The 27788-nt window shown below is 41.9% G+C and overlaps 1 protein-coding gene across 1 annotated transcript; it reads right to left on the bottom strand.

The window, feature by feature from the left end:
* Positions 1–245: 245 nt before the first annotated feature.
* Positions 246–24535, bottom strand: zbtb47b (zinc finger and BTB domain containing 47b). Its single transcript, XM_058650735.1, has 6 exons — positions 24096–24535; positions 4979–6325; positions 4036–4183; positions 3417–3532; positions 2438–2582; positions 246–2305 (listed from the first exon to the last, which is right to left on the bottom strand). The coding sequence occupies exons 1-6, from the start codon at positions 24096–24098 to the stop codon at positions 1869–1871; spliced, it is 2196 nt and encodes a 731-aa protein (XP_058506718.1). The 5' UTR covers positions 24099–24535; the 3' UTR covers positions 246–1868.
* Between the last annotated feature and the right edge of the window lie 3253 nt (positions 24536–27788).

Raw genomic sequence — 27788 nt, 5'->3', positions numbered from 1 at the left:
ATAAGCACATTTCCGAAAATCATTAACTGTTCCTGTGAAACATGTTATTGACAAATATACGATGACTTTTTCCTTATTTCTACTCCGATAGATTTGTGACAATCACTTGTCAAAAGTGCACATAGAGCCACGTTTTTGTTGTATTTTTTTGAAGGGGCATCACATAAATGACATGTCCTTAACTTTGAAGTTGACTTCTACAAATCACTGACGACAGGTTTGTTCAGCAACAGTGACGGAACAGTTAAGTGACGAGCTCCGCTGTGCCAAAAGTAATAAATGACCACGTTTACATGGAAACCAATAAAATCTATTAACCCAATTCTGAAAAAAGACATGATTCAAACTGTGTTTGCATGAGCTGCTTATTATAATATTTCAGTCGTATTCCTGTTAGTCTTTGTCTGATGATGACTCGTGTGTACACAACACAACTAGGTTACAAATAATTGACTTTTCTTGCTTATTTGAAATCAATATGACCATTTTTTTTTAGGATGCGTTAATCAGAACATGCTACTTACATGGCAGTGACTTATTGTCTCAAATCAGGTTAATATCAGATTATTGCCGTCCATGTAATCACCGTCAATGTCAGTGCTCTTTAAGAGGAGATTGGAATAGAACGTTAATCATTTCACAATATACTTAATGAGGAGATGTGCGCACTTAATGAGCTTCATTAGCAGAGTTTGTGAATATTATTATTATCACTATAGTGTTGGTATTCTGCAGACTAACGACATGATTTTGGGGGGGCGTGGCAGTTAGCGGTAAGTTAACATTTACATCAGAAGGAAACCTACAACTATACTGTAGGTCCAAGTACATTAGGTGTTTTTTACTAACAAGTCACAGAAAAAAAAAGTGCCACATCATCTCAAAGCCACGTTGACGGGAGTGGAGTGTACTTGCTTAATGTAAGCAAGCAACAACAAAAGATAGAAGAAGAATTAAAAAAAAAAAAAAAAAAAGAAAGTCAACACATTTTGTTCCTCTCCTGATTTAGGGAAGCTCGTATTTAGCTGAATATAGATCTGGATCTTCTCACGTCCCATCACACACACACACACACACACACACACACACTGCACAGTCGACTGTGCAAGTGTCACCACTTCTCTCGTGTCCTCACAAACTGACGTTGACGTGCCACAAATTACACACGACCACAATTATAAAAATGAAGACGACTAGGATTACACTTTTAAATATCACTAGAGTTAAATGTAAGGTGCAGGATCGATTATAAACGCTGTATAACATTACCTAACTATAGCAGGTGAGCTAACAGGATTTGGTTATTGGCAACGCCGTTATACATGTATAATGCTCAAAAGACAAATCAGGATTTGGTTATTGCAGGGTAGGAACCAGAACCACGCGCTACATCTTGGCAGAGAACGGGAAAATAAACCTTTTTTTTTTTGTCTTTTTTTTCTTCCGTTGTGTTAATCTCACTCCACTGATGAACCATCAGTGGACATGGAGGAAACTCTTTTCTTCCACTCGGTAAAAGATGCTACAATCAATGCATTGTGCAACACTCAGGAGAGATGACCACGGTGGTGTGGGAAATGAGAAACGACGACAAAGGTTTTGAGATTCACGCGAGGAGAAGAGTGATGACGTGAAGTCCGAGCGGACACTGAGGTTTTCTATTGTATTCAAGAGAGTAAAAAATAACACTTTATTATTGTGGTAGGTGTATATATATGCTTTTTTATGGGGCCTCTATGCAGGCTTCACTCAGTTTTCTCCCTCCTCTGTGTCCCTGAGGTGCATCACTCACACCCACAGGGTCCTCTTTAAAAAGTTCCCAAAGAAAAATGGTACAACAAAAGTGCTTTCAAAGCTAGAAAGATTTGTTAGTTGTTGGAGCTCATCCTACCAGCAGAGAACAGGGGAGGCGGCGGGGGTAAGTGAGGAGTGGGAGGCAGCCCGCCCATCGGAGGCAGCAGGGGCAGAGAAAGCTGGGTGCCGTGGAGTGGGTGGGGGCTGGAGGCAACGGGGGGCGTGGTCACGGACGTGGCAGGAAGCGCAGTCCCCAGGTGAGCCTGACCGGAAGAGTCCGCTGCAGGCGACTGGTCCAGCCCGAGGGCGTCGTCTCCATCCGTAACCATGGGGTTACTGACTCGGAAGCACTTTTCCCTGTGGGCCTTGAGCATGTTGGAGAAGCGGAAGCGCTGGCCGCACACCTCGCAGGGATACGGCTTTTCTCCAGTGTGTGTGCGGCGGTGGCGCTTCATGTTAGGCCGGCTGGTGAAGCTTTTCCCGCAGATCTCACAGATGTACGGCTTCTCTCCTGCAGGAGGTGGGACACACACACACACACACACAAAAAAACACAAACAAAACATTTGCAAAGCACTTTTTTTCCTCTATTCACACTAAATCTAACTTTGTTCACCGCAGTACTGCGAGAAAGGTGACTTACCAGTGTGTGTCTTCATGTGTTCGTCAAAGTACTGTTTCATGTTGAAGTCCTTTCCGCACCACTGGCACATGAACTGCTTGTGTCCGATGTGGATGCTCATGTGGGAGCGCAGCTGGTACTTGTACTGGAAGCGCTCGCTGCAGTTCTGAAACGTCACACAGTGGACAGTCGTCAAGCGAGCGGTCTGACCGTTGAATGGAAGTGAGAAATTCAGTCTCTACTGGGACAAATCAAACACGAGTCGTCGGTACGGGAACACGTTTTCTGTGACACTTCAGCAATAAAATGAAGGCCACAGCTACGGGAGTTACATCCCGCTAATAAAGATGCCCGAAAAAATGTTTGTCCATCGATTTTCTCAACAACTGCTCACACAACGACAAGACGCTGAGGAAGAGCAGGGTTTTTTATTTATTTATTTTGGATGAGCAGCTGTTAAAACCATAAGCCTTTATTTATATTCAACTGCACTTGAAATGGGACCACACGGTTGGTCAAAAATTTGGATTTTGGACCCTCTGAAATGACCGTAGGTGTGAATGATTGTTTGTCTCTATGTGGCCCCTGTGATGGACTGGGGACCTGTCCAGGGTGTGACCCTGCCTCTCACCCCGTGTCAGCTGGGATTGGCACCAGTGCCCCTTGTGACCCTCATGTGGAGGATAAAGTGGTAGAAGATGGATGGATGTACTTGAAATCACATTGAAATGCAGGAAATGTTGCTTTGAGGGTTCGTAAATTGAGCCCGTTCCTCCATCACTGTCATTTTTTTATAAATGATTTTCTTGCTAGGAATTTTATGAATCACAAGCAAAAGCCATAGAAAGCCAAACAATGCAACGAGGATCCCCAGAAACTCATAATTTAACACGTTTTTAAGCTGCTGGACATACAGTCGAGCATATGCTCGGAACAAAACTCTTCATGTGGGTTCAGAGGAGAGAGGAGAGAGGCAGCGTATTTTAAAAAGAGCTCAAACCTCACACTTGAAGGGTTTCTCTCCTGAGTGCTGCAGAGAGTGAACCTTCAGGGACATGCTGCGCTTGAATGACTTCCCGCACGTCTCGCAGGTGAACGGCATGTCCTTCGTATGGGCTGCGCACACACACACACACACACACACACAAACAGAACGGATTAATGGTATTTCATATAGAGCCACTGAATGTCAAATAGGAGCAAGGACAAATAAGAAATCTGCTTTCCTGGAATAGCAACAGTGAAATCCTTTGTCATTGACTAATTATAATGATTAGGAATATGGATGTGTCTCCTCAAGTAAATAAGCCATTTCCTCTCAAGACTCCACATTGATCTCTGGAGTCACTCCTTTAATAGGAATAATAAATAGGGCAGAGTGACAGTACTGCAGTATCTCATACCTACCTTTCTTTAGCTGGAGAAAGATGGATGTAGACAACTACTGAGGTAACCCCGCCTGGGGAAATAAGATGCTTATCTCCCCCCAACAACCAAAAAAATAAAAAATGGAGGAGGAAAGCAACAAGCAAAACAAATGCTGCACAACAATCAGCGGGGGTCAGAGAAGGAAGGAGAAGGAAGACCAATCAGGATCGCCGTTCTCCCCTGCAACTTACCGACCATGTGCTTCCGGACGTGAGCCATGGTGTAGAACTTCTTCTCGCAGATCTCACAGGAGAACTTCTTCTCGGCGTAGCCGTGGACGATCTTGTTGTGCTCGTGTAACGACCACAGCTTCTTGAAGGCTTTGCCACATGTTACACACTTCAAAATAAATAAAAAAAATAAGGGCAAAATGGGGTTTTTTTTAGTCTTCAATCAATCCAGGTGTGTGTCACTGTATGAGATCATACTGTGTTTATGTAAATTGTGCAGTAACACTTTGTGGTACGGAGCTGCTGTGGTGACAGAGAGTATTAATGTGTGGCCAAGTGTTAATAACCCATGGGAACGAGATAATTATTGTTAATCATTTCCTTTATAATTCTATAAATAGTATTAAAAATGTGCAAAGAAATCTATATAATATGTAAACAAGATGAAAGACTATAGCGCCCCTATACACAGTATATAAATTTACTTTTGACATATTATTTAACCTTTTTCTTTTCGGTACGTTGTGTTTTTTTGCTTTCCGATATAACTTTATTTTGAAAAACGGCAATAGGAAAATACATAAAGGTATGATGTTGGAGTTATTGATCAACAAACTTATTCTGCTTAATGTACAGTCACTGTTGGGTGTCTTGGAAATTAAAACATATAATTTTAGTGACCTAAATTAGGACATTTACAGATATAAACTGACTTTTTTTTTGGACCAGTAGTCCTCATGGGAACCAAAGCCTGGTCCTAATGAGCCAGAACCGACTGTGATTTCTGAGACTCTGGTTTCAGTTAGGATTTGGATGCAATTGTGGTTAGATTAAGGTTAGGCGTTCGCCATGAACTGGTTATGTTAAGGTTTGGGATAATGAGCTAAGCAGACCCAGTGTGTGTGTGTGTGTGTGTGTGTGTGTGTTTGTGCGTGTGTGTGTGTGTGTGTGTGTTGACTCATACCTGGATGCTTTTCTCACAGTCGGTCTGCTGGTGCAGGAGCAGCTCGCTCTCCAGCAGGAAGCGCTTCCCGCAGTTGTTGCAGATCTGCATGCGGTTGTGAGTGACGTTCATGTGCTTCTCCAGGTACCAGCAGTTGTTGAAGACGCGCGGACACTTCTTGCACGGGAAGTGCTGCTTCTCCTCCAGCCTCACTTTCTGGCCCACGCACTCTCGGCCCGCGTGCCTCTTCCCGCGCGGCCGCTGGTTGGCAAGCGTGGCCTCGGCCAGCGTCTGCCGCATGGAGGCCACGGTTCCTGCCATGGTTAAGGCTCTGGTGCCCCGCCGGGGGCGATCCATCATGGCCGCCTGCTGCAAGCCTGGAATGTTTAGGGTGTTCTCCTCCTCTTCCTCGTCCTCCTCATCGTCCTCGTCACTGCTCGGCCCCGCCATGTCTCCCCTCTGTAGGTCGCTGTGATCGGCTTCGATGGCGTCGTCGTTCTCCGCCTCGTTCTCCTCGTCGTCCTCGGAATCTCTCTCGTTGTCGTGGCAACAGCCAAACATGCCGGCCGACTCTGTGGACTTGCCTTCTGATCCCTTTGACACATTAAGCGTCTGGTTGTTGAGATTCACTTCAACGATGATTTGATCTCTGTTGAAGGACGAGTGGCTGTCGGTGGACTTTGAGTCCTCGCTGTTGCCTTCTACTTTGCACAACGCACCCGTCCCCTCATCTTTCTGGTAGTACTGCTTCTGCTGGGAGGGCGTCTTTCCCGCCTCCTCCACTCGGACAGAAAACGGGCTGTTGCCCTCTCTCTTGAACACCCTGCTCAGCTCTGACTCCTGCTTGATCTCCCGGTACAACGATCTGGCAGGGATTGCGACAGCAGTCGGGTCATCGCCGCCGCCGACCCCGTCCTGGTTTGCCATATCCGCGCAGGTGGTTCTCAGCGAGTGGCTGCTGATGAGGTCGCGACAGGACGCGGCGATGTCGCTCATCTGCAGCAGCGTGGCCGCGTTCAGCACGTCGCGGACGGTGCGGCTGCTCACCAGCAGCTTGGAGGTGTAGATGAAGTTGAGGATTTGCTGCAGGCCCTGCGAGGTCAGGGCGTCCAGCGACAGGTCCACGCGCCGCAGCTGTTTGCTCTGGGCGAAGAGGGAGTGGAAGAACGGGCTGTAGGCCGCCAGCACGCCCTTGTGGGCCGGGAAGGTGCTGTGCTGACGGACCAGGACGATGTCGACGTCGCACAGGTCAGGCTGGAAGAGACGCTGCTCATTCAGCCTGTCCATCAAACAGGTGAAGTGCAGAGCCACATCCTCCACCAGAGAGAACTCAGCAGAGGGGAAGTCTGTGGTCTTCTCCACTATGAGCTGAGAGAGACGGACAAGAGAAACAAGGGGAAATGGTGAATTTGAAGCGGATAATTTTTCATCTTTTCAAGAAAGTTGAAGATTCAGCAGTTATATATATTATTATTATTATATTAATAATTAATATTCTATATATAATAATAAAAATAATTAGAAGAAACTTTATTTGTATATAGGGCTGAAACAATTACTCAAATAATCAATTATTAATCAATTACTGAAGGAATCTTCAACTTCAAGATTTCTGATCGTTTCAGCTCCTTAAATGTGAATATTTTCTGGTTTCTTTGCTCCATGTTACAAAGAAATCATTTAAAATTTGTGGACAAAACAAGACGTTTGAAAACATCATTTCCATGTTTGACAAACACTGATCAATATTGATACAGTTTTCTGATTTTACGGACCAAACGATTACTCGATTAATCAAGAAAAAATTAAAAAGCTCTATTAGTATAGCAACTTTCATACAAGGATTGCAGCATCACAATCAAAAAAATCTAATTTGAAAAGCAAATACAACAGTAAAACACAACACAGAGTGGAATGAAGAGGAAAAGTCTAAAGTAAAGTTTGAAATGAAACAATAGATGCAAATAAAACAGTAAAATACAACACAGGGTGGAATAAAATAGGAAAAGGCTAAGAATCAAACCTCTGTTTTAACTTTAAAATAAACTTAAAATGCAAATAAAACACAACACAGGAGTAAAAAGATAAAAAAAAAAATAATAATATCTACCTAATATCTAAGGGTCGTGTGTTCCAAAGTTTACAGGCGTAAGTAACAAAAGCTCTTAAAGGTTCTTGGTGAGTTTTATAAACTCTGGGTCACATCAATGCAAAAAGTATCATTACACTAAAACCTCATCTTCTCTCTTCGGCACGAGGGGGGAGAATCAATATTATGTGTAACATCTTACCCAGAGAAAAGTCAAGGAGAAATAGCGTTTGAAGGTGTGCAGAGTCACACCTCATTCATGATTTTATGGTATTTTTGGTGCCTCGTTTTTTGTTTTGGTGAGTTTTCTTGACAAAAATGTTTGCTGGATTTTAACTAAGGCTCAAAATGATGCCGTAGCTGCGAGTAATAAACACTAATAGTGCACATTTCTAAATATTTGCACATCTAAACTCTATACTATGTACATTATATTTTACTATTTATTTTGTGCGTACGCTGCACCGTGCCAGTCAGTGGAAAAATAAATAAATAAAAAAAATCAAAAGCTGCAACACTCAGCAGCTGAGTGCAAGGTTCTAAACTTCCCAAGGTGGGTTTATTTTAGCACAGGAAGGGCAGGGTTTCGATCCAGACGGGATGTGAGCAGGGACAGGGGCAGCAAACAGAGCAAACACACACACACACACACACACACACAGTGTCTCCTCTCTGCAAGGACTGACTAGTGTGTGTGAGCATTGATATTCACTGCCATCTCCCTCCCATTAGCCGGCTCTCTCAGCACACCCACTCGCTACACCGTCCCCGAGGAAAAGCAAATTATGCACAAGACATAACACGTCCAGAGAAATAATTAAGCAAAACCCCGGCCAAATAAATAACTAACCCCTCAGAACAATTAACGGAATGTATCACTCCAGGCGTCGCTTAAAGACAAGTTTAGGTTAACGGACGATGTCGCGTCTCTACAACTCTTATTTTCCCCCTGTTTTTATTACACATACAACGAAAGAAAAACCAGGAGGGGGGGCGGGAAAGGGCAAATCATTATTTAATAATTTATGACATTTAAATAAGCACAGTTGTGGATCAACAAAAGATTGTTAATTACCCTTTAAATTGGAATAATAAAAAGAAGCTTCCCTGCCTGTGCGAGTGATATTTCTCATGGTTCCGAATTTGCATTTGGGCCTAACCTTGAAAAATCCGGGCCCTGTTTGGAAAAAGAATTCAATTATGGAGTGTTAGATTTATTCATAGTTTTGAGCGGCTAAATTGGACTCTGAACTGGAGATGAGTGGAGATCGTGTTATCTGTCTCGGTGCCAGGCTGTAGACATCGCCCAAGGGCAAAAACGCTGCAGCCTTAATCAGATCAAGTGTAAGTTGCAGACTGGAAGTTGTGCTCCTTTAGTGATAACAATCTGCTTCTTCTTCTTCTTCTTCTTCTGGGATTCAAATAGATTATTCTCTACACACGCACGTACAGTATGTGCACCCTGAAAACATCAACAATTACCACATATTGTAAAGGTTTAATGACAAACTATCTTAAAAGAGGATATAATCCTAGAATATCTCTGTAGGATTGTAAAGTCTTAGCTGCCTTTAACCCGTAGAACACCGGACATTTAGGCTGTTTTTTTTCCCATTACTATATTAAAACGTATATACAGAGGCTAAAGGAATGTGCCTTATATACTTTTGTACACAACCAAATATATAAACACAGCTGAGCAAAAATTATAAAAAAAAAAGAAAGAAAATCTAATTGAATTTGTGAAATTTGGAAATACGTCACATTTAAAGTTTCCCTTGGCTCATTTTTAGGAACAAAAATAAAAGAAAAACCGCCTATTTTGTGACTTCTGCACAGCTATAAATGCATTTTTTAAAGCCTGAATATGTGACCTATAAACACCACCTCCAGGATGTCCATATAAGGAGTTATTGTGCATTATTCCCGTGGCAATTTACCAAGGGTGTGCACCAAGGGTTCAAATCTTTTCTAGTCTTGATGACCACTCAAAGAGTATTTACAATACTGCCATTCACCCATTCACACTCATTCACACTCATTCACTCACACAACCACACATTACATCTGTATCCAGTGAGTGTTTTTATACAGTATCATACCCATTTATATGCTGCCAGAGCAACTTGGGGTCAAGTGTCCTGCAGGGCACACATCGGCATGCAGATTTACGGAGTCATGTATCAAACCTCCAACCAGCCTTCCAGTTAAGAAGATGACCTACTGTACCACTGAACCACTGTACCACTGAACCACAACAACCCCCAAAACAAAACAAAAAAAGAAATATTCTTGAAATTACAAAAACAGAAATTAAAAACTTATTTAAATGCAATTTAATTGATACTTCCATGACTTCCATGAAAGCTGCAACCTATTTGCTCACACAACACACAAGTCTCAAGTTTCTAGAAAAGTCATTCCTGCAACAATCAAGACAGTTGTATGAATAATCAGAAGATGAAGATGATTTTCCAAATGTTCCACAACGGAACTTTGAACTGCTCGAGTTTTATCTTTAACAGAAACACGACTGCTTCATGGTCCCACACAACTTAAGTGTTTATAATAAAAAATAAAAAAATGAAACTAAATACAACTTTTGACCCACCAAGACGTCGACTAGCGTTAGATTAAAATAGCAACCAACTGACTTCCTGTCTCACTTTCCTGTGTGGTGTGGAATGGACTTTCACGTAGTGGTGTTGGTGTCGCTCGGTTGCCAGGTTTGTACGCTAGCCAGCAAAAGCAGACACCCAATGTTTTCCGTGTTTTAAAATAAACCAAAAAAATTGTAACTAATGTTAACTCCTCAATATTTGAGAGAATGTAAATATTCTATAAGTCTCAAGTCTGAGTCGAGTCAAGCGAGTCTCAAGTCCTCAACTTTGTGACTATATATATATATATGTATATATATATATATACACACACATACATACATACATACATACATACATATGTATGTATGTAACTAAAAAATCAAGGCCAGAATTAATCACACAGGAAAATTCAAAGTAAATCCAGGCAATCCTAAATATAATCATGGTCATAAGAGGGTTAAAATGCTGTGATCCAGTTGAACATGCAGCTACAACAGTACGTCTGTCACAGTGTACAATAAAGACGAAAGCCGTCTTGTCACATTTCATCACATACAGTATCAAATCAAAGTGATTGAGTGCTCACTCATGGATCTAAACACACGATCAAACACCTTCAATCACTGCCCGTCATTCCCTCCTGGTCCTCCTCCTTTGTGGTGGTGGTGGGGGGAGACGCGAGCTTGTTTGCCGTCATTAGAGGGAGCGCCACCTTTAACCAGTCTCAAAGTCAGATGTCTCCCGATACATTATTCATATTTGACCTGATCCGAGACAAACACGCAGCGGGAGGATTAATGATGCGCCCGACGAGAGGTGTCGTTTAAACGGGCTTCAATCAAAGCTCCGTCACACACAGACCATTTCATCAGCTGCCAAACACAAGAATGGGACGGGATCCTCTTGCACTGCGACGGCCTCTGGGAGGAACTGCTTGACAAGACAGCTGCCAAGGTTGCTTTAATCCTGTAATAATATTGCGCTTCTTTTTCCATGGAAATGGTTTTTAATACACTTTAAGTGATTTCGAAAAGAAAAGGATAATTAATCACAGAGAGAATGCTGTGCTTTCAGTCCCATAAAATTTGACTTTGTTCAAATATAAAACAAGGGCTCACACTACAGTGTTTTTATTCCAAAAATTATACTAATGAGTCTTGGTGGCTTTGTAATCACACATCTTACTATGAAGGACAACTATTCAAACAAACCCAGCAGCTCAGTGCTTAATAGGAAGCTGCCAACATGAGTAGGATTTCAAATTCGCCCACATTTGGAAGGTACACTTTAAGAACACAGCCGAGTCTTTAATGGCAGCCAAGATTAAAGTCGTAACATTATGAGAATAAAGTCGTAACGTTATGAGAATAAAGTCGTAACATTATTAGAATAAAGTCATAATCTTTCGAGATTAAGTCGTAACATTATGAGAATAAAGTCGTAATCGTTCGAGAATAAAATTGTAACATTATAAGAATAAAGTGGTAATCTTTGGAGAATAAAGTCGTAATCTTTGGAGAATAAAGTCGTAATCTTTGGAGAATAAAGTCATAATATGAGAAAAAAGCGGTAATCTTTGGAGAATAAAGTCGTAATATAAGAATAAAGTGGTAATCTTTGGAGAATAAAGTTGTAATATGAGAATAAAGTGGTAATCTTCGGAGAATAAAGTCGTAATATGAGAATAAAGTGGTAATCGTTGGAGAATAAAGTTGTAATATGAGAATAAAGTGGTAATCTTTGGAGTATAAAGTGGTTATTTTTGGAGAATATGGTAATCTTTGGAGAATAAAGTCGTAATCGGTCGGCATTAAAGGGTTAAAAACCACATCAGGACTAATGGAAATTCTTTCAATTCATTAAGAATCAAAGTGTCAAACTCTCAAACCACTTCGGCAATAATCCCGTTTAGATGGAGCTGTGATGAACGACACACAGGTTTACTGCTTGGCCCGCGAGAAGAACAACATCAATCATCAGAAGAGAAAAAAAGTTTCACTTTATTGCCGTTTCTTCTCTGAGGGTCAGACTCTGGGGAGCAAGTCAACGTGTCAATCACAGCCGGTCGTTAAAAACAGAGCGGTGTTTTGGGGGCGAGTGTTGAATCCTCATCCAGCTCGGCCATGTTAGGGCCGGTGGTATGCACTTGGCAGAAGCCCGACGCCTGGACTGGAGCCAGACTGAGGCGAGTCTGAGAAAGAAATCTCTCTCTTTCTAGTTTGACTTTCCCTGGTGAGAATGCCCTTTCTCTCCCACACGTTGTGCACTTCCACGATCCGTGTAGATTTACTGTTCTGTAAAGTCCACGTCGCTGTGCAGCTCAGCTACGGACGCGGCCGTGACCTCTGCTGAGCTGCCATTTTAAAACATTCTTCTTCTCTCACTGTTCACTGTGAGGTGGACACTTATCTGGAAGACTGAGGCCTCCTACGAGGGCAGCGCATGTAAATCTTTGATCCTCTTTCTCACTGAAATTAGCGAGTGTAGCCGGGATCTTTGGAACGAGGTGAAGCCATAAAAACGGGCGATTAATATCCTTCCCATTGCCAGTGGTTGTTACTTGTTTTGCCCTGTGTTCCTCATGCACAATGTGGTTACTATTCTGTAGTCTTAACTTCACTCCCCTTTTCTATCAACTGTTTATCAAATTGATCCCCTCGTTGCCGACAGGATTCGGCACGCATACTTCCCATTACCGTCAATCGTAGACCGTTTGTGATATCTAGAAAATTCCAAAAACTATGGACTGGAGATCAGTCCACGGTGTGACCCACCGCCTTTTGCCCTACGTTAGTGGCACCCCCGCGTGGGGGATAAAGTGGTAGAAGACGGAGGTATGGATGGATAGCAGAGAGCTTTGGTAGCCCCTCAGGACTTCCCCGGAACGACCGTCCAATCACAGACAAGATTCACCAGCTTCTCAGCTTCTCAGTACCATAATTCCTAAACGGATGAATGACCGCCAGATATCGAAAAGTGAAAGTTATCTTGGGAAAAAAGGGGGCAGGAGCACCTTTTTGGAGCATTTTTTTGACAACTCTACAGCCATAAAATCAAAACAAATCCAGGCGGCCTCATTATCTTGAGGGTTAATGTCCGAATTTGTATCGTAGGATTGCAGGAATTTACATAGCAGCCAAAAATGAGTGTGTCCAGTGTCCACACAGTGTCTTGTGTTCACACTCATGCCAATCAAAACTGAAGCCAAGAAAAACTCCTGGGCAATGCAGAGTCATTTGACCTGTGAGTGAGTGCTGATTAAACATTTTAACCAGTGGGAATGGAGTATTAGACAGTGGCCTGATTAAAACTCAGACTTTCTTGCTTGCTTGCTGACCAGTGACAGACTGAGGCATTAGTGAGGGCCAGAGTCAAAGCACAGCAGCGAGTCATGAACACGTCGATAGAGCGAAGGAGGGTAGGTTGTATTCTGGCAGGACGGAGTCCCGAGGGGGAAAACACCGCGGGAGGTCGGAGCTTTCTCTCTGACTGCTTCTCAGACTGAACTCAGTGTCCTCTACCTTTTATAACCATGAACAAAGATGGTTATACAGCTCCCAAATGAATTCAGTGGCTTTAATTTGGAATAATTCGGAGTGCAGTGGCGATATCCGCGCATGATGGAGGCTGTTCACGTGTGGGAGAACTTAAGTGGTTCACGCTGAGAGGTTAAAACACTGCTGCAGTGATCACATTACAGGGGCAACAGACAACTTTGGTGTCCCCAGTGGTTCCTGTTTTGGTCCCTGTCATAAAGATGCAGCAGCAGCAAGATGCCGGAAGGACAAACGTAGGTTACTTCACCACAGAGCTGCTGTTGTGTTGTATCATACGCATCAGGACATGAAAAACACACTAAAAGAGTGTTCAGGGTACAGAACTATGCAGTTTCTTCACTGCTGGTGTTGTTTTCTATAACTATTACACTGTGCAATCACTTTTTACATCATTATTAATAGTTAAATAACAAATAAATGAATTTTCAACTGCTTTCAGACAATGTCCCATTTGAAAATGCAAAAGTTGCTCTGAACACACTACAAAACTCCAGGAAAAGTTCTCCTGCTGTTGTCTGACCAAGACAATCTCTATTAACTGTGGAAAATGTCTGGGAGAAGACGGTTTTAGAGCATTTCCTGAGTGAAAGGACAACGCGGAAGGACATTTCTTAAACACAACATGCTTTCACTCTCCTCCTCAGCTGTGATGGAGCGTCCAATCATCTGCCAAATATTTGAGATGCCAAAGGTAATAACACATAATCACAGATCAATAATCAACAATAAAATAAATGTGCTGAGCCAGGATAAAATCGATATACTCATGATACTTGAGCAGAAGTCACAAAAATACACTGTTTGTCTTCTATTTTCGTTCATAAAAACGAGCCAAGGGAACTTTGACATGTGACGTATTTCAATTATTCACAAATTCAATTCGATTTTTTTTTAGTAATTTTTGCTCATTTTTGGTGAAAATGGGAAAAAAAAAAAAAATAGATTGCCTATAGGTTCTGCTGAATAAAAAGACACTACACATTCTTATAGCCTCTGATCTAAGGGTTAAAAGTCGTCATACCATATGATGGCTGGAGCTTTTCAAACCTGAGGATTTGTCTGTCTTTCATCATGTTAAAATATCGTAAACTGAAAACCTGAAGGTTTTGTAATGTCTAATCAAATGAGACACGAAGAAATGTCACTTTTTCAAAAAAGTAAAAGGAATGACAGTTGGCTGTGTAGTGGAATTAATGGACTTAAAACACAGTACACTGCTTTCTTCCATTAATATGTTAAAATGTACAGTATATACAGAGGCTATAAGACTTCAGCACAACCTATTGACAATCTGATTTAAAAAAAAAAATCATTTTCACCAACTATATAAACACACCTCAGCAAAAAGTACACAAAATGTTTAAAATCGGATTGAATTTGTGAAATTTGGAAATACGTCACAGTTCAAAGTTCACTTTTTATTAACAAAAAGAAAATAATTAATGGTCTATTTTGGGACTTCTGCACAATTATTGCTACTTTATATCACTCATTATCATCATAACTTTGACTCAACAACACATAAGAAGCCTGAATATGTGACCTATAAACACACACCCGCCCAGGACGTCCATATAAGGAGCTGTGTATTATTACCATGGGTGCACCTACTGCACAGATCCGTGCCATGTGAGCACTAAGAGTTAATTCAGACAAAAGGGTTATATTGAGCTCCTGCATCATCTACGCCACTTTTCAACCTCCTACGTCGTCAAACTGTCCATATACACAATGAAGTCTGTCCATCCGTCCACAGTCATGAAGACCTCAATCTCAGGAGCTCCTGCTCGGGCTCTATTGTCGTCCAGTTGGGAAATTTGGTAATTTTCCATCAACCTACATAACTGACTAAACTCAGCCTCCTGCTCAGTGGCTCAGTGGAGGCTCGACATTACTGTGACACCAGGAGGAAGACGAGGGAGCAAAGTGTCAGGCCTCATCTCACTCACTGGTATGAAGATGGTGGGAGAGCAGCGTCCACTCCCCTACACACTCATGCACACACACACACACACACAATTCCCTTAGTCATCGTCAGTGCAGATGACAGCGGCGCACGACAGCGGCCCCCCAATACAGAGATCACACACAGTCGTAAGAGTAACGTCTGAGATCATTTTTTTTAAATGGCGGGGAAATGAATTATCTCGCCCGCATAAACACACGCAAACGGAAAAAAAAGGGGGACAAGGGCATGTCGTTCCTCGTGGCGTCTAATCAGACCACCATTAAAAAGTCATCATGGTAATGACTGACAATACGTCCTCTGTGTGCTCTCACCAGACGTTCGTTGCTGCTGACGCCAAACAACAGACAGGTTTAGTCCAGGAGAAGCTACGTCAGAGCGAATACTGATGCTGTGGAGGGCAAGAGTGGCACGGCCGGGGTGGGAAACAGATTGTCCAGCCTAGATGTGCAGCTAAATCGCTATTTTGACTGTTTATGACCAGTAATAGATGGATTATTACAAGGGCCTCCATAGCCACCAAACTACTACAAACCAAATTTTAATCTAACACAAACCACAAATAGACAGAAAAATGAAAACAAATGATAAACAGAGAGAGAGAAAGAGGTGGAAAAACAACCACGTAGACACAAAATGACCTGAACTCAACTACACAAAGATGCAAAAATGATGACAAATAGAAAAAAAAGAAACGCCCACCAATTTTCTGCACCATCAATCAACCGAGGAAAAAGTGACAAGGCAATCACAAAACACAACCATGACATAACAACAGTTATTGTTTAGTCTCAGTCTCAGGCAAATATTGATCCACTAAAACAAAGCAGGGGTTTTCATGATTTATCAGAAATATTCTTTTGTGATGTTTTTAAGCCTCCGACAGCAGACCTTTGCCCATTTGAATCTCTCCCATTATATTGTCTTGCTTCGAGTATCCCAATATTTTGCGATATATGGTCCGTCGGGTATCACGATATGAATACGTATCGCCGGATTCTTGCCAATGCACACAGCCCTAATTCAGTGTGGGTGTCTTGGGAGAAGATGGTGGAAGATTTTGGCCTGTGTCTGCAGTCTGCACTCCCTCTGCTCATCTCTCTCTAAATCCAATCAGTGCAGAGACCCAGCACTGACCTTGAGGTAGGAGCAGCACATACAGTAGCAGATGCACGTCCACCCACGTGCCTGCGACCCTGAACCGACCACCTATGCGTGCATTCTTCGTAATTATGTGCGTGACGTTACTGCCGACGCAAAAGAATGAAAAGGAGGATTTAATTGTGACACAAGTGTCAAGGTCTCATTTTTAACAAGCCCTGCAGTGATCATTAAAGCGCTATGATAAAAAATGCTAATAAAAAAAAGAAAATCAATGTCCACCGACTAAGGGGGAGCCACAGTGACGGACGGCTGAGGTCACACACAGCACAGTCACATGCTCGGCCACAGTACAGTGGAGTGCAACACTCAAGAGGACGCCACCGTTTATTGCATAATAATAATAATAATAATAATAATAATAATAACGGTATTAACCCTGATACTTACACCTCGTCATAGTAAGGCTATGGGATTATATGATCTACTTAACAAGTGGTGCGTGTGACACAGTTTGGGGGCAAATCACCCGTAATAAATCAGATAACAATACTGTGAAAGACAAACCACAAAAACAAAAAAGAAGCAGTAATCAAGCCTTGTTAAGCCATGTTGGCTGTGTTGAATGAATATAGCTCAACTTTTCCAGAGAATATTCACTTTTGGTAAACTTCAGAACTGTCATCTCAGTTTCTTAAAGTAGCCTAAAATGGCTAAGCTATGCAAGAACTTACAAATTTGTTCCTAGCGACAGAAAACGCCACCTTCCCAAAAACAGATGTGAAAAAATTATATATTAATAATTTGTGTGATGAGTCTATCTTTTAAAGCTATTTCAGCCTGAAATATACATATCAAATATTAATAATATTTTTGAAATTTTAACAATTTTAAAGGCCTTAAGGCCAACTCCACTGTTTTTCTATCTTAAAAAAACTACAATAATTTCCATAAAATACATTTTGAGGAGAGTTTGATAATAAATATTATTAGGCCCTGGACATTGATTTAGGCCCTGGACATTGATTTTGATGCATTGTTATTTTTGTCAGATTTTAAAAAAAAAAACTTACTAATTTGTTCCTAGCGGCAGAAAATGTCACATTCCCAAAAAGTGCTGTAAAAATATTATATATTAATATTTTTTCCCAAAGAAAAATATTAATAGTAAGATTTGAAGGATTAAAATGTCCCAAACAAAAAAATGAATAGACGGATTATATCTCAATATTTTTCAAATATGAGTTCTCTCATTTTGTTGTAAAAGAAAATAAATCTCATATGAAGGCTGCGTTTGTCAAACTCACATTATGAGAAGCAACATTAGATGATTGTCAAAGACAATTAAGGACGTGTTAAATTATGGATGATAAACAGGTAGACAGATGTACATGTGAGCAGTTATAAGCCTTCCTTGATGAAGGTGGCTTCAGCTCAGTCTCTTTTTGTTCCGCTCATGTTCACAAGCTTCAGATGGAACGACATGGCTTGTTCACCTGCTTGTTGGTCACTTTTGGTTCATAAAAAAGGCTCAATACTCCCTGCATTGCCAAAGTGTTTTGATACTTGATATAAATCCACCATGTAAATGTAAATCCATAGGATTCTAGACCGGTATTTTTGCCTCATATTTTTGCTTCAAATAGACTCTGTAAGACTCAGCTACAACATAAATTACATTTATATCGTTTAAATCGCTTTTAAAAGGCCCACCTCTTCTCCCAGGATAAACCTTTAAATCTGTAAAGCACTTCGGTCAACCTTAGTTAGTAATGAAGTTGACTGGACTTGACTAAGCACATTTAAGATAAAAATATGAAGCTGCTTATTTAGCCTTTTCTTTTCCACCACTTCTAATATTTAACCACCCTGAACTACACCATTCACTGCAGGCTGTTCATTAATAAAGACAATATTATCAGTTATTAGTGCTGCTCTAATCCCTGTCCTGATCCACCGGGTTGAACGTGCTGCAGCCACACGATGGTGAAAGCTCCACCAGCTCTCACCATTAGATTTAAATACATTTCCATCTATATGTTAATGCATCTACAGGTGACAAGCCAATCTGCGGCCGATACGCGTTTACCCGGGCATGAAATTGGGATGCACAAACAAAAATAAGGGACGAGAACATAGCACCAGCAGCATCTCGCTGACGTACAGTGCATTAAAATTCGACAGCGTGCGCAGCAACGACTCGCCCGCTTGATCGGCCTCCCTCTACCTGGTTGTACACTTCCTGTGAACATAGCGAGCAACTGTTTTCTCAGTTTGGTTCGAAGTGAAGAAGACAGCAGGAATGTGTGCTGGAAACTCAGAAACCATGTTGAAAGAAGACATCAACTGCCAGCTGTCTGGTGTTGAACTGACGAGTCGCTGGGATAATCAGAGGAGCAGCGCGGAGGCGGGTGTAAAGAGGAGGTGCGGTGAGGTTAGAGTGTCCGCACTGAAGCCCTGCCAGGAAGTTTATGTCCAGGCCAATGAGTTGGGGGGGGGGGGGGGGGGGGGGGGGCGCTGAGTCAGGAGGCCTGGCCAAGAGAGGGGCCCGCATTGCTGGCATTGCCTCTTCACACACATGTTACAACGCTTCTCACACCACCGCTCGGCTACAGTCGTAACACACTGTACCCGCATGTGCACGACGCGGGCGTGCACGGACTCACGTGCAATCGCACGGATGTCGGCACCAAATACCTGCGGCACGACGAGATGTTTGCATTTAAGCGGCTGTCATGTTGGACAAAAATAAAAACACGACACAAAAGGACGGAAGATGAACCTGTGAGGTGTTCCACTCAAGACAAAAGGACGATTCTGATGTGCAGCAGTGAGCAGGTGCAGACAAACCCGCGGGCTATTACACTGTGATATCTTCATTATCCCTTTCATGGCATGACACGGCACAAAGAGAGAGGAGGCTAAACACAAGACTCCAGAGAGCTCCTTATCACCAGAATCTCACTCTCTCTCTCTCTCTCTCTCTCTCTCTCTCTTTCTCTCTCTCACTGTGTGTGTGTGTGTGTGTGTGTGTGTGTCGGCAGTTGATGTTTTTGATGAGAAGGTCAGGGAGGACGGAGATGAAAAGAGGCAGAGGAGGTGCGCTCTCTTCAGTCGCAGCCAATCAATGGACGGCAGAGAAATGTCAAATATGAGCTTTAAAGGAATAGTTTTAGCCATTTTTCAAGGAATGTGTTTGTCTGCGTTCCTTTGCAAACATGAAGCCACAGCCACTAGCTGGTTAGCTTAGCTTAGCACAAACACTCGGAAATAAAACAGGCGGAAATAGCTACCCTGGATTTGTCAAACTGAACCAACTTGGAGGTAAATTCTTATTAAAAAAAAAACTTCCTGGAGTCACTCGGTATGTTACACGCACAGTTTAATCAAGCTAAGGTCATAGTCTGACTAAGACAGGCAATCGGACAACTTGAGTCTGAGTATACATGCGGAGGAGAAGATGGATTTATTGTACTGCGGTGGCCGACAGGGGCTAACGCACTGCAATGACCCAAAACACATGCAGAGCAGAAACTAGCGGCGTATTCAAACGCTGCAGATTCAAAAGCACAAAACGAAAACAAAAACAAATGCAACGTGAGAAACGTGCAAAACCAAAAAGCATATTCAATAACGGAAGTGATCGGGTCTGTGGGAGCGCTCGCTGTCGTTACGATACCCGGGGGACTACTACATTCCTACTTTATTAAAAGACAATTATCAAGAGGTTATCCTACTGCCGTCAAGCTATCCGACACTCGTTTCTCCATAGTCAGACTATCAGACGCTGAATTTTAACGGTAAGTACATCTGACTCCGCCTCCACAGATATAGGTAGACACTGTATAAGCTAGTGCATGTTGAACCAGTTTCCTGTTGACCTTTACGTCACAGTAAAACAAACAACGAACGTCGAGATGGACGCCACGCGGAGCCGCTGCCGGACACAACGTGGCCAGTTTCACTGTTAAATTCGGGAGCTCTGTATGGATGAGAGACGCTTCCAGCGATACTCGCGAAGTTAGTCAGTTTCTTCTCTGCAGAGAGTGCAACAATGCTATGGTTGAGGTTAGAAATGCAGTTACACACTGGACCTTTAAGTGTAAAGGTCAACATACATTATAGCTATGGAGGTGTCGGTGGGAAGGTTTCATTATCTTCAGCACGTTGTCTCAGCAAAGCTGAGTGGACGGACGCAAAGATTACATGAATAAAATCATGAGGTAGAGGTGAAAAAGAATTTGGTGGTGGAGGGGAAATAGTTTTCTGACGGATTTGTGCCTGATTTCTTTAGCATTCGTGCAACTCGAGACACACGGATCGTCATGTCGGTCCAACATGAAAGCTAAATATTATTCTGTGCGTGTATATGACTAAATGTAACATAAATATTTGTGCTAACTATCAGATCAAGGATCTCTGCTTTCCCTTCTTGGCTGTTGTGAGGAAACAGCATGAAAACTCATCCCCGTCTGTTTTAAAGCTCCTCCTAAGTCTCTCTCTCTCTCTCTCTCTCTCTCTCTCTCTCTCTGTGGCCTATTTTCAACCAAAAGCTATAAAGGACACTTTAGACGGGCCCCTTTTGTAAACTCTCTTAATATCCTCACATTCCTGACAATGGAACGCAAAGATGTATTGAAACAAAAATCTACTCGGCCGCTTTGATAATAATAGAGTTTTTTTTTTTTTAAGTACCGTAGTTTTCCTCAGATGAAAAGCCACAGATGCCGGCTCCTGGCACAGCTGACAGAAAAACAATAAACGAAGGATTTATTTAAAGAGTGAAAGTCATCAGACTTACTTCAAACGCACTTGCAACAACAACAAAAGGAGACCTTACATAAGCCCAGCGAGTGTGACCTTGCCGTCTGTGGCCTTGTCCTCACTTCTTAATCTCAGAGGCATAAACTAGCGGCACCTTACACCGACACGTCTGAGCGGCCTCCCACCGAACCCTGAAGACGTCTACTGGAGTTTGTTGCCGGGGCCGGGGGAATGGCTACACTTGTCACAAGAACTAAAGGCTCGTTTTCCCCTCACTTAACACCCAGAGACAGTGAAGTCTCAAAGTCAAGGATGGGCAGGAATGTCTCTGAAAAGTCAAGTTACGTAAAAAAAAACTCCGTGTGAGGACAGAGATGGAGCTACTTGGGGCGACTGTCTGAAAACGTCTTCTCAAATCCAGCAAATGAATGGACAAATGCAATCGTTTCATTCAAAGACTGTCAACGGAAAAGGCCCCACACACACAATACGTCGTCTTTTTTGGGTCATTTGGGGATTTTTCACTCACTTTTAGGTCAAAAATCTAAATAAAACAATGCAAAAGGCAAATCCAAAGTGTCCTATGCACTTTTTTAAAGAAATACAAATGCAGAGAACAATTCATATCTTTACTTGAATCATAACAGTGTGAAAAAAATCACATTCAAAAAATGAATTCAGTCCTACAGTCCTAGTTTTTGCATCTCTTGGTGGTTTGTGTGTCGACTTTGTGTGATTTTAAGTTACTTTTTAAATAGTTTTGTTACATTTTGCACTTACTTTGCATTAGTTTGTGGTTGTTTTTTGCCTAATTCTGGTCATTTTGTGTTCTAGTTCCATATTGAGGTTCTGGTCTAGACGCCTCCTGATCTTGTTCAGGCCAAATGGCAACCGGTCCAACTCAACAATGTCTAATTAAACAATACTATAGCTGTCACACTCCACACACGACAAGCCTTATTATCCATTTCCCTCTTAACGGGAATATAATTGATATAACTGAAAAAGATGACTGAGTTTACTGACGTTTGGGCAAACCAGAGGCGTCAATATTCTGTGTAATGTTACGTCCAGGTTGGCATCAGGGAGGAACCTGAAAAAGCTATGATCATTTTAATTTCATAGCCTGTGGTTCAGGCCGGACATACTATAAATTGAAGCTACTGATAAAAACAAAACCAGCTGACTGGACACTTTTGACATCAACAGTGTTGACAGACACACGATAACTATCGTATTTGTACGATGTACGGTGGGTGACATGAACCTGGTCGCAAACCTCGTTTTGAGTTGGTATGTAGATCTTTAGGCTTTTATTTTGAAGGTAAGCTGTGTGACGCATTTACACGTTTACTCACGTTTACACGTTGCCTTCTATTCATATCATCATCATCATCATCATCATAATAAATGTAGTATTTACTTTCTGCAAGTCGTTTCAGTGAGCCCAATAAAATTTGTCAGAATACAATCATTTTAAAAGTCACAGCGTGCAAAAGAGACAAACGCAAATGAACTCTTCTTAAAAATACAAGCTCTAAAATTTCCGCCTCTGATTCAATATTCAAAGCAAGACATAATTTACTACTTCCAAATAAAATAAAGACATTGTTTTCAGAGAGACAAGGGGGGGAAACTAAATTTAAAAATGCCAGTGTGCCAGTTCTTACAGATGAATTAAAGCAGAGTAAAGTACATAAATCAGCTTAAAAGAAAATACAAAATTACAAATTTTAGAATAATACATAAGGATAAAGAACAGCAGGTTAATCCAGGACATTGATGGAAATGGTCGCGTATTTAAAGCCAGACATTATATTCTTGCGTTGTGAGAACATTAAGAACATTGTATGAAATACTGTTAATATGTAAATATCTGGTGATGGGATAAAATAGCGTATAAATTGAGTTGTGTGTAATAGGAATTAGGTGTGTATATATATGTCTATTTCAAACTGCTAAATTACTACTCTATCTATCCATCTATCTATCTAACTCTTTTTTTCCCATGTGGCAACACTGGACGTCAAGCGATTGCACAGATTATCATGTTGACCAAAAACAGTGCAGAAATCTGTGATCGCAGGCTCTTGAAAATTGCACAGTTTTGGACTTTGTTTATCTTTGCTCACATTCACTGGGACACTCACTCACTCTCAGTGGGGAAAAAAGCAAACAGAAAAACATGGGAAGGAAAACGCAGCAATAACCAAACCCCTCTGCTCCCTCTGCTCTCTCTCTCTCGCTCCCACCAGAAGCCACCCAGTGAGCACCGGGCCCTGACCCCGCTGACCTGACCCAGATATTAACCCAAGCCTCCAGATGTGAACACACGCTGGGATTACTTACTCCACCACCACTGCATGCATGGAGCTCCACATGCTTTCCTAATGAGGCATCCTGACATGACCCTGCATGGAGACAGAGCTCACTGTCTGTCTGTCTGTCTGTTCCCACAACTCTGACCCCGTCTGTCTGTCTGTCTGTCTGTCTGAGACGTTTGGCCAAAATAAAACATGAAATAATATGGATTTAACAGGATGGTGTGACCCAGTGAAGTTGGAGCAGATTGTGTGATGTGTGCATGAATGTCAAAGCCTGACTAACTTGTCCTGCACTTGGACAGTTAGTGTCCTCTCATCATCATGAACCATGCACCAGTCACGACCTGAGGTGGGTGTTTTTTTTTCTTCTTCTTTGTGTGTGTGTGTGTGTGTGTGTGTGTGCAGGAGCGCCCTGACATGAAAGAATTTAACTCCTTCTCTGCATCACTGTGGCTCCATTGTAGCCATTTGCTGCTGCTGCTGCTGCTGCTGCCTCTATTTCCAACTTGTGCAATGTCGGCAAGTTGCAAACTTCACCGTGAAGGAGACTCGCGGTGACAGCAGCAGCGGCAGCACCAGGACCGTGACCACAGGACAACACAACGACAACACAAGTGTGGCAAGTTTGCTCGGCCCAGATGTGGAGCTCACATTTGCAAAGAGATCAAGACACACGCACACACACACACACAGAGAGAAAATAAACAAAAATGCAGCGCTCCTCTGTAGCCTACCATTTTGATCCAGCGTTCCGAGGCTCAAAGGAGTCCAAGAATAACTCCTTTCGCAGCAGTTTCCCCTCCGCCATGAAAATGACCGTTGATTTGTCACATTTCTCCAGTTTTTGCCTTATCCATAAATCTCTTTTTCCTTCCCTCCCCGTGCCTTTGCCTTTGCCTCTGCCTCTGCTGCCGCCGCTGCTGCTGCTGCTGCTGTAGCATTCAGACACACAAAAATGCAGAGGCTGCTTTTGCAGGAGGAATTGGTGATTGGAGCTCAGGGATCATATGGGCGCTTTTTTTTTTTAGTCAGACGCTTTTAAAGGGACACGCTGCTCTTTAATGTGGAGTTGTGATGAAGAGGAGGAGGCGGCGGCAGACACACGCACACACGCTCTTCTTTGCGCCGATCCTGGCTCGTTTGTGGCGTCAGGAAGAGGAGGAGGAGGAGGAGGAGGGCGGACGTGCGCGGCCATATGGCGCAAACCCGGCTGCACTACACCTCAAACAGTGCGCTCTTCCTGCACACGGCGTGACGTCACACAGATGCGGAGGTCACAGAGTTCATTTGTTCCTCAAAGTCCAATTACCTCATTTGACACATGATGACAGAAGTGTGTGTGTGTATATATATATCTATATACACATGTATATAGATATATATATACTTATATATGTATGTACATATATATATTTACATATATTTATATATATATACATATATGTACATACATATATAAGTACATGTGTATATATACGTGTAAATATACACATATGTATATATATATAAATATTATTAACTTAAACTTTCAGGTAAAATAGCATCAATGGCTATTTGAAAAACTATTTTTATTTGTTTAATTTGTTGTTATTATTATTTTTTTTCATTTTCTTTTTATTTAACTTTTTTTTAACCAGGAAAAACCCAATAAGATTAAGAACCTCTTCTCTTTTTCAAGGCAGTCCTGGCCAAGGTACTGCAGGCCTCAGCAAATACGGTTACAAATGTACACAGTTAAAACTCTAACAGGAAACAGATTAAAATTTACAAGCACATGATGAAAAACAAGTGCATGTTATCGAGTCGGCCACGAGAACTCTCAGTTTGGATTTGAGAGCTTTTCAATGAAATTAACTCAGTTAGTTTCCAGTCTCTTCTGCAACATTATTCCGTGCAAAAGGTGCAGAATGAACAAAAAGCCCCTTTTGTCCAGTGCAGTATGGACACATGGAACAGAAAACAACAAATGATGTCGTGTGAACGGAGAGAGTACTACGGATCAGCACTTCTCTGAATTAAGGTACAACCCGCACCTTACAGTTCGTAATAAACCTCAGGGAAGCTTCCAAAGACACTGAGCAGAAGCGTTCGTGTACAAAAGATCTCCTTCAACATCACATTACCATCAGAGCTGATTGTCTTGTTACCCGTTCACCATGACTGTGGATGATTCGCTCGAGCAAAGAGTGCAGGAATGAAATAAAGCGCTCAGAAACACTCTGAAGAAGTGTTGTGCACACATCTCAAACTCAAAAGCCAAGCTATCCAACAGAAGATCTATATTTAATGGTGTGGTTTTAATGTTTAGTTTCAGGTAGTTCTTCCTCAAAGTGAACATGTCGCTTTGACTGAAACCAGCAAAAATGCTCCACACACACCTAAAAAAATAAATTAAAAAATAGTGATGGTGATTTATTGTCTAATTAACAGGTTCGACTGTAATTGCGACAGAAAAACCAGGAGAACCGCTCAGCTTCCACGAGGGTTTCTGGGCCACGGGGCGGCTGCCCACTTCACCTGATTGGTAATTCAGTCGAGGGCCTCTGGACCCCCACTGCCATCACTCACCGCTGAGCAGACTGTGTGGAGGAGAAGTCGATAAACTCATAACAAGGTGGGAAAAGAATTGATCACAACCTGGAGGAGGTCTCATTCATCACTTCATGCCTCGGACTCAGCTGAGCCCACGACGCCGGTGTGAATGCAGTCACTCTCTGTCAAAGCGACCGCCAGACAGACAGGCAGACAGACAGACAGACACAAAGAGAGTTAACAGGCTGTTCATATTTAGTGGGTTTAAACGTAATAAGTGAAGATGGAAGGTAGAAGAGATTGTGTGGTTTTGGAGAACAAACGTAGTCAGTAATTCAGATGTGGTGCTGTTCAACCTGCCAGACGAGGACTGGGGGAAAATAATTTATCATCTCTTTACACAAAATGTCAACACACAGACGCATAATTTGTCCTCACTGAAAACTCGGGGTGGATACATTTAGCTTTTTTGCTTATTGAAAAAGTACAACAAATGGAAAAGACAAACCGTGTTTACACAAACACTTTAAAAACGCTCTCATACCAGCAGATATAAAAAGTATGCTGAAGAGAAAAGTGTCGTTCTTTATCATTATTACATTTATTATTAAGAAATAGCAACAGGACACAGATTGCAGTCAACCATTAGCAGCCATTTCCTCCTCTACAAGAGAGGATTTCCTCCAGGTCTGTGTGATTATTTCAATAAAACAGACTCTGTTGCTTGCGCAATCTTCTTGATGAAAGCCCTGATGCTAAAGATAATGTGGTGCTGATTTGGCAGAGGTATTCCCTTATTTGTGAAGCCCAAACCAAAATATTACTTTATTACTACAAAAAAATGCTCCTTGCTCCTTTTTTTACCTTCAGTTTGGTCCCAATACTACGTGAAAAAAGCAAATTAATTACACCCTAAAAAAAACCAGGAAGCAACATCAATTCTTCTCACCTGGACACAATCAAAAGTTTCATGTCACCTTTTGAGACCTTTACGTCTCTATTACATCCCCAAAAACAGGGAATCTAACTTGTATCACTGGTATAAGTACATTTTTTTCATGTTATGTCCTTGGATGCATCAGCTGAGGTTTTCCTTCGTGCTACTTCTCATGCTTGTGTGTGGTGAAGTGTAATTGCATTCACCGCCTGCTTCACTGCACTTGTAGATAAAACAAAAAGAAAAGAGAAAGGCAAGTCGAGCAATGGGACTTTCTTTTTTCTAGCATGTAAGCGCACAAAAGCTCCCGCAAGAGAAACAGATTAAAAGTGTACACAAATATCGACAAGCAGTGAGCTTGATAATGGATTAATGGAGTCTCGTCTCTCGTTGTGCGTTAATCAGATTCTTATCGAGTGACATAAAATACACAATACAGATAATCAGAGGACAGTAATGTGTTTATGGTGTTTTAAAGGAATGAAATACAGAAACATTAACACTAGTTTGGCAAGATAAACTTTACTACTGTTACTGTGCATTATTCTGGAATTATCATATACATCACACACATAGGGACCTACCTGTAAGGCCTGAGTGCCATCCCTAACCTTAACCACAACTAGTTAATGCCTAACCACAATTTAAATCTTAGCCCTAAACTTAACCAGTTCCTCAGGAATGAGGTCCTCAAAAGGCCCCTGAAGTTGTGTGGACGAGCCAAAATTTGTCCTCACAACCTAATAAATACAAGTAAACAAGCACACACATCCTCTAACCTCCACTGTAATCACTGCTCACCTAAACGAAGACTTGACTTGACTCAAAATGTAAGGATTTCAGTAATGCCGAGTCGTTTCTTCCTGAACACATAGCTGTATTGACAATGCGTGACGGGTAGATGTTTAATACATTTTCCACGGACATTGTGAGATTACAAGAAAAGACAAATACACAG

Source organism: Solea solea, chromosome 1 (genome assembly GCF_958295425.1).
Source record: "Solea solea chromosome 1, fSolSol10.1, whole genome shotgun sequence".
Taxonomy (NCBI): Eukaryota; Metazoa; Chordata; class Actinopteri; order Pleuronectiformes; family Soleidae; genus Solea; species Solea solea.
The sequence above is the reverse complement of the archived record's forward strand: the minus strand, read 5'-3'. Positions and strand labels throughout refer to the sequence as shown.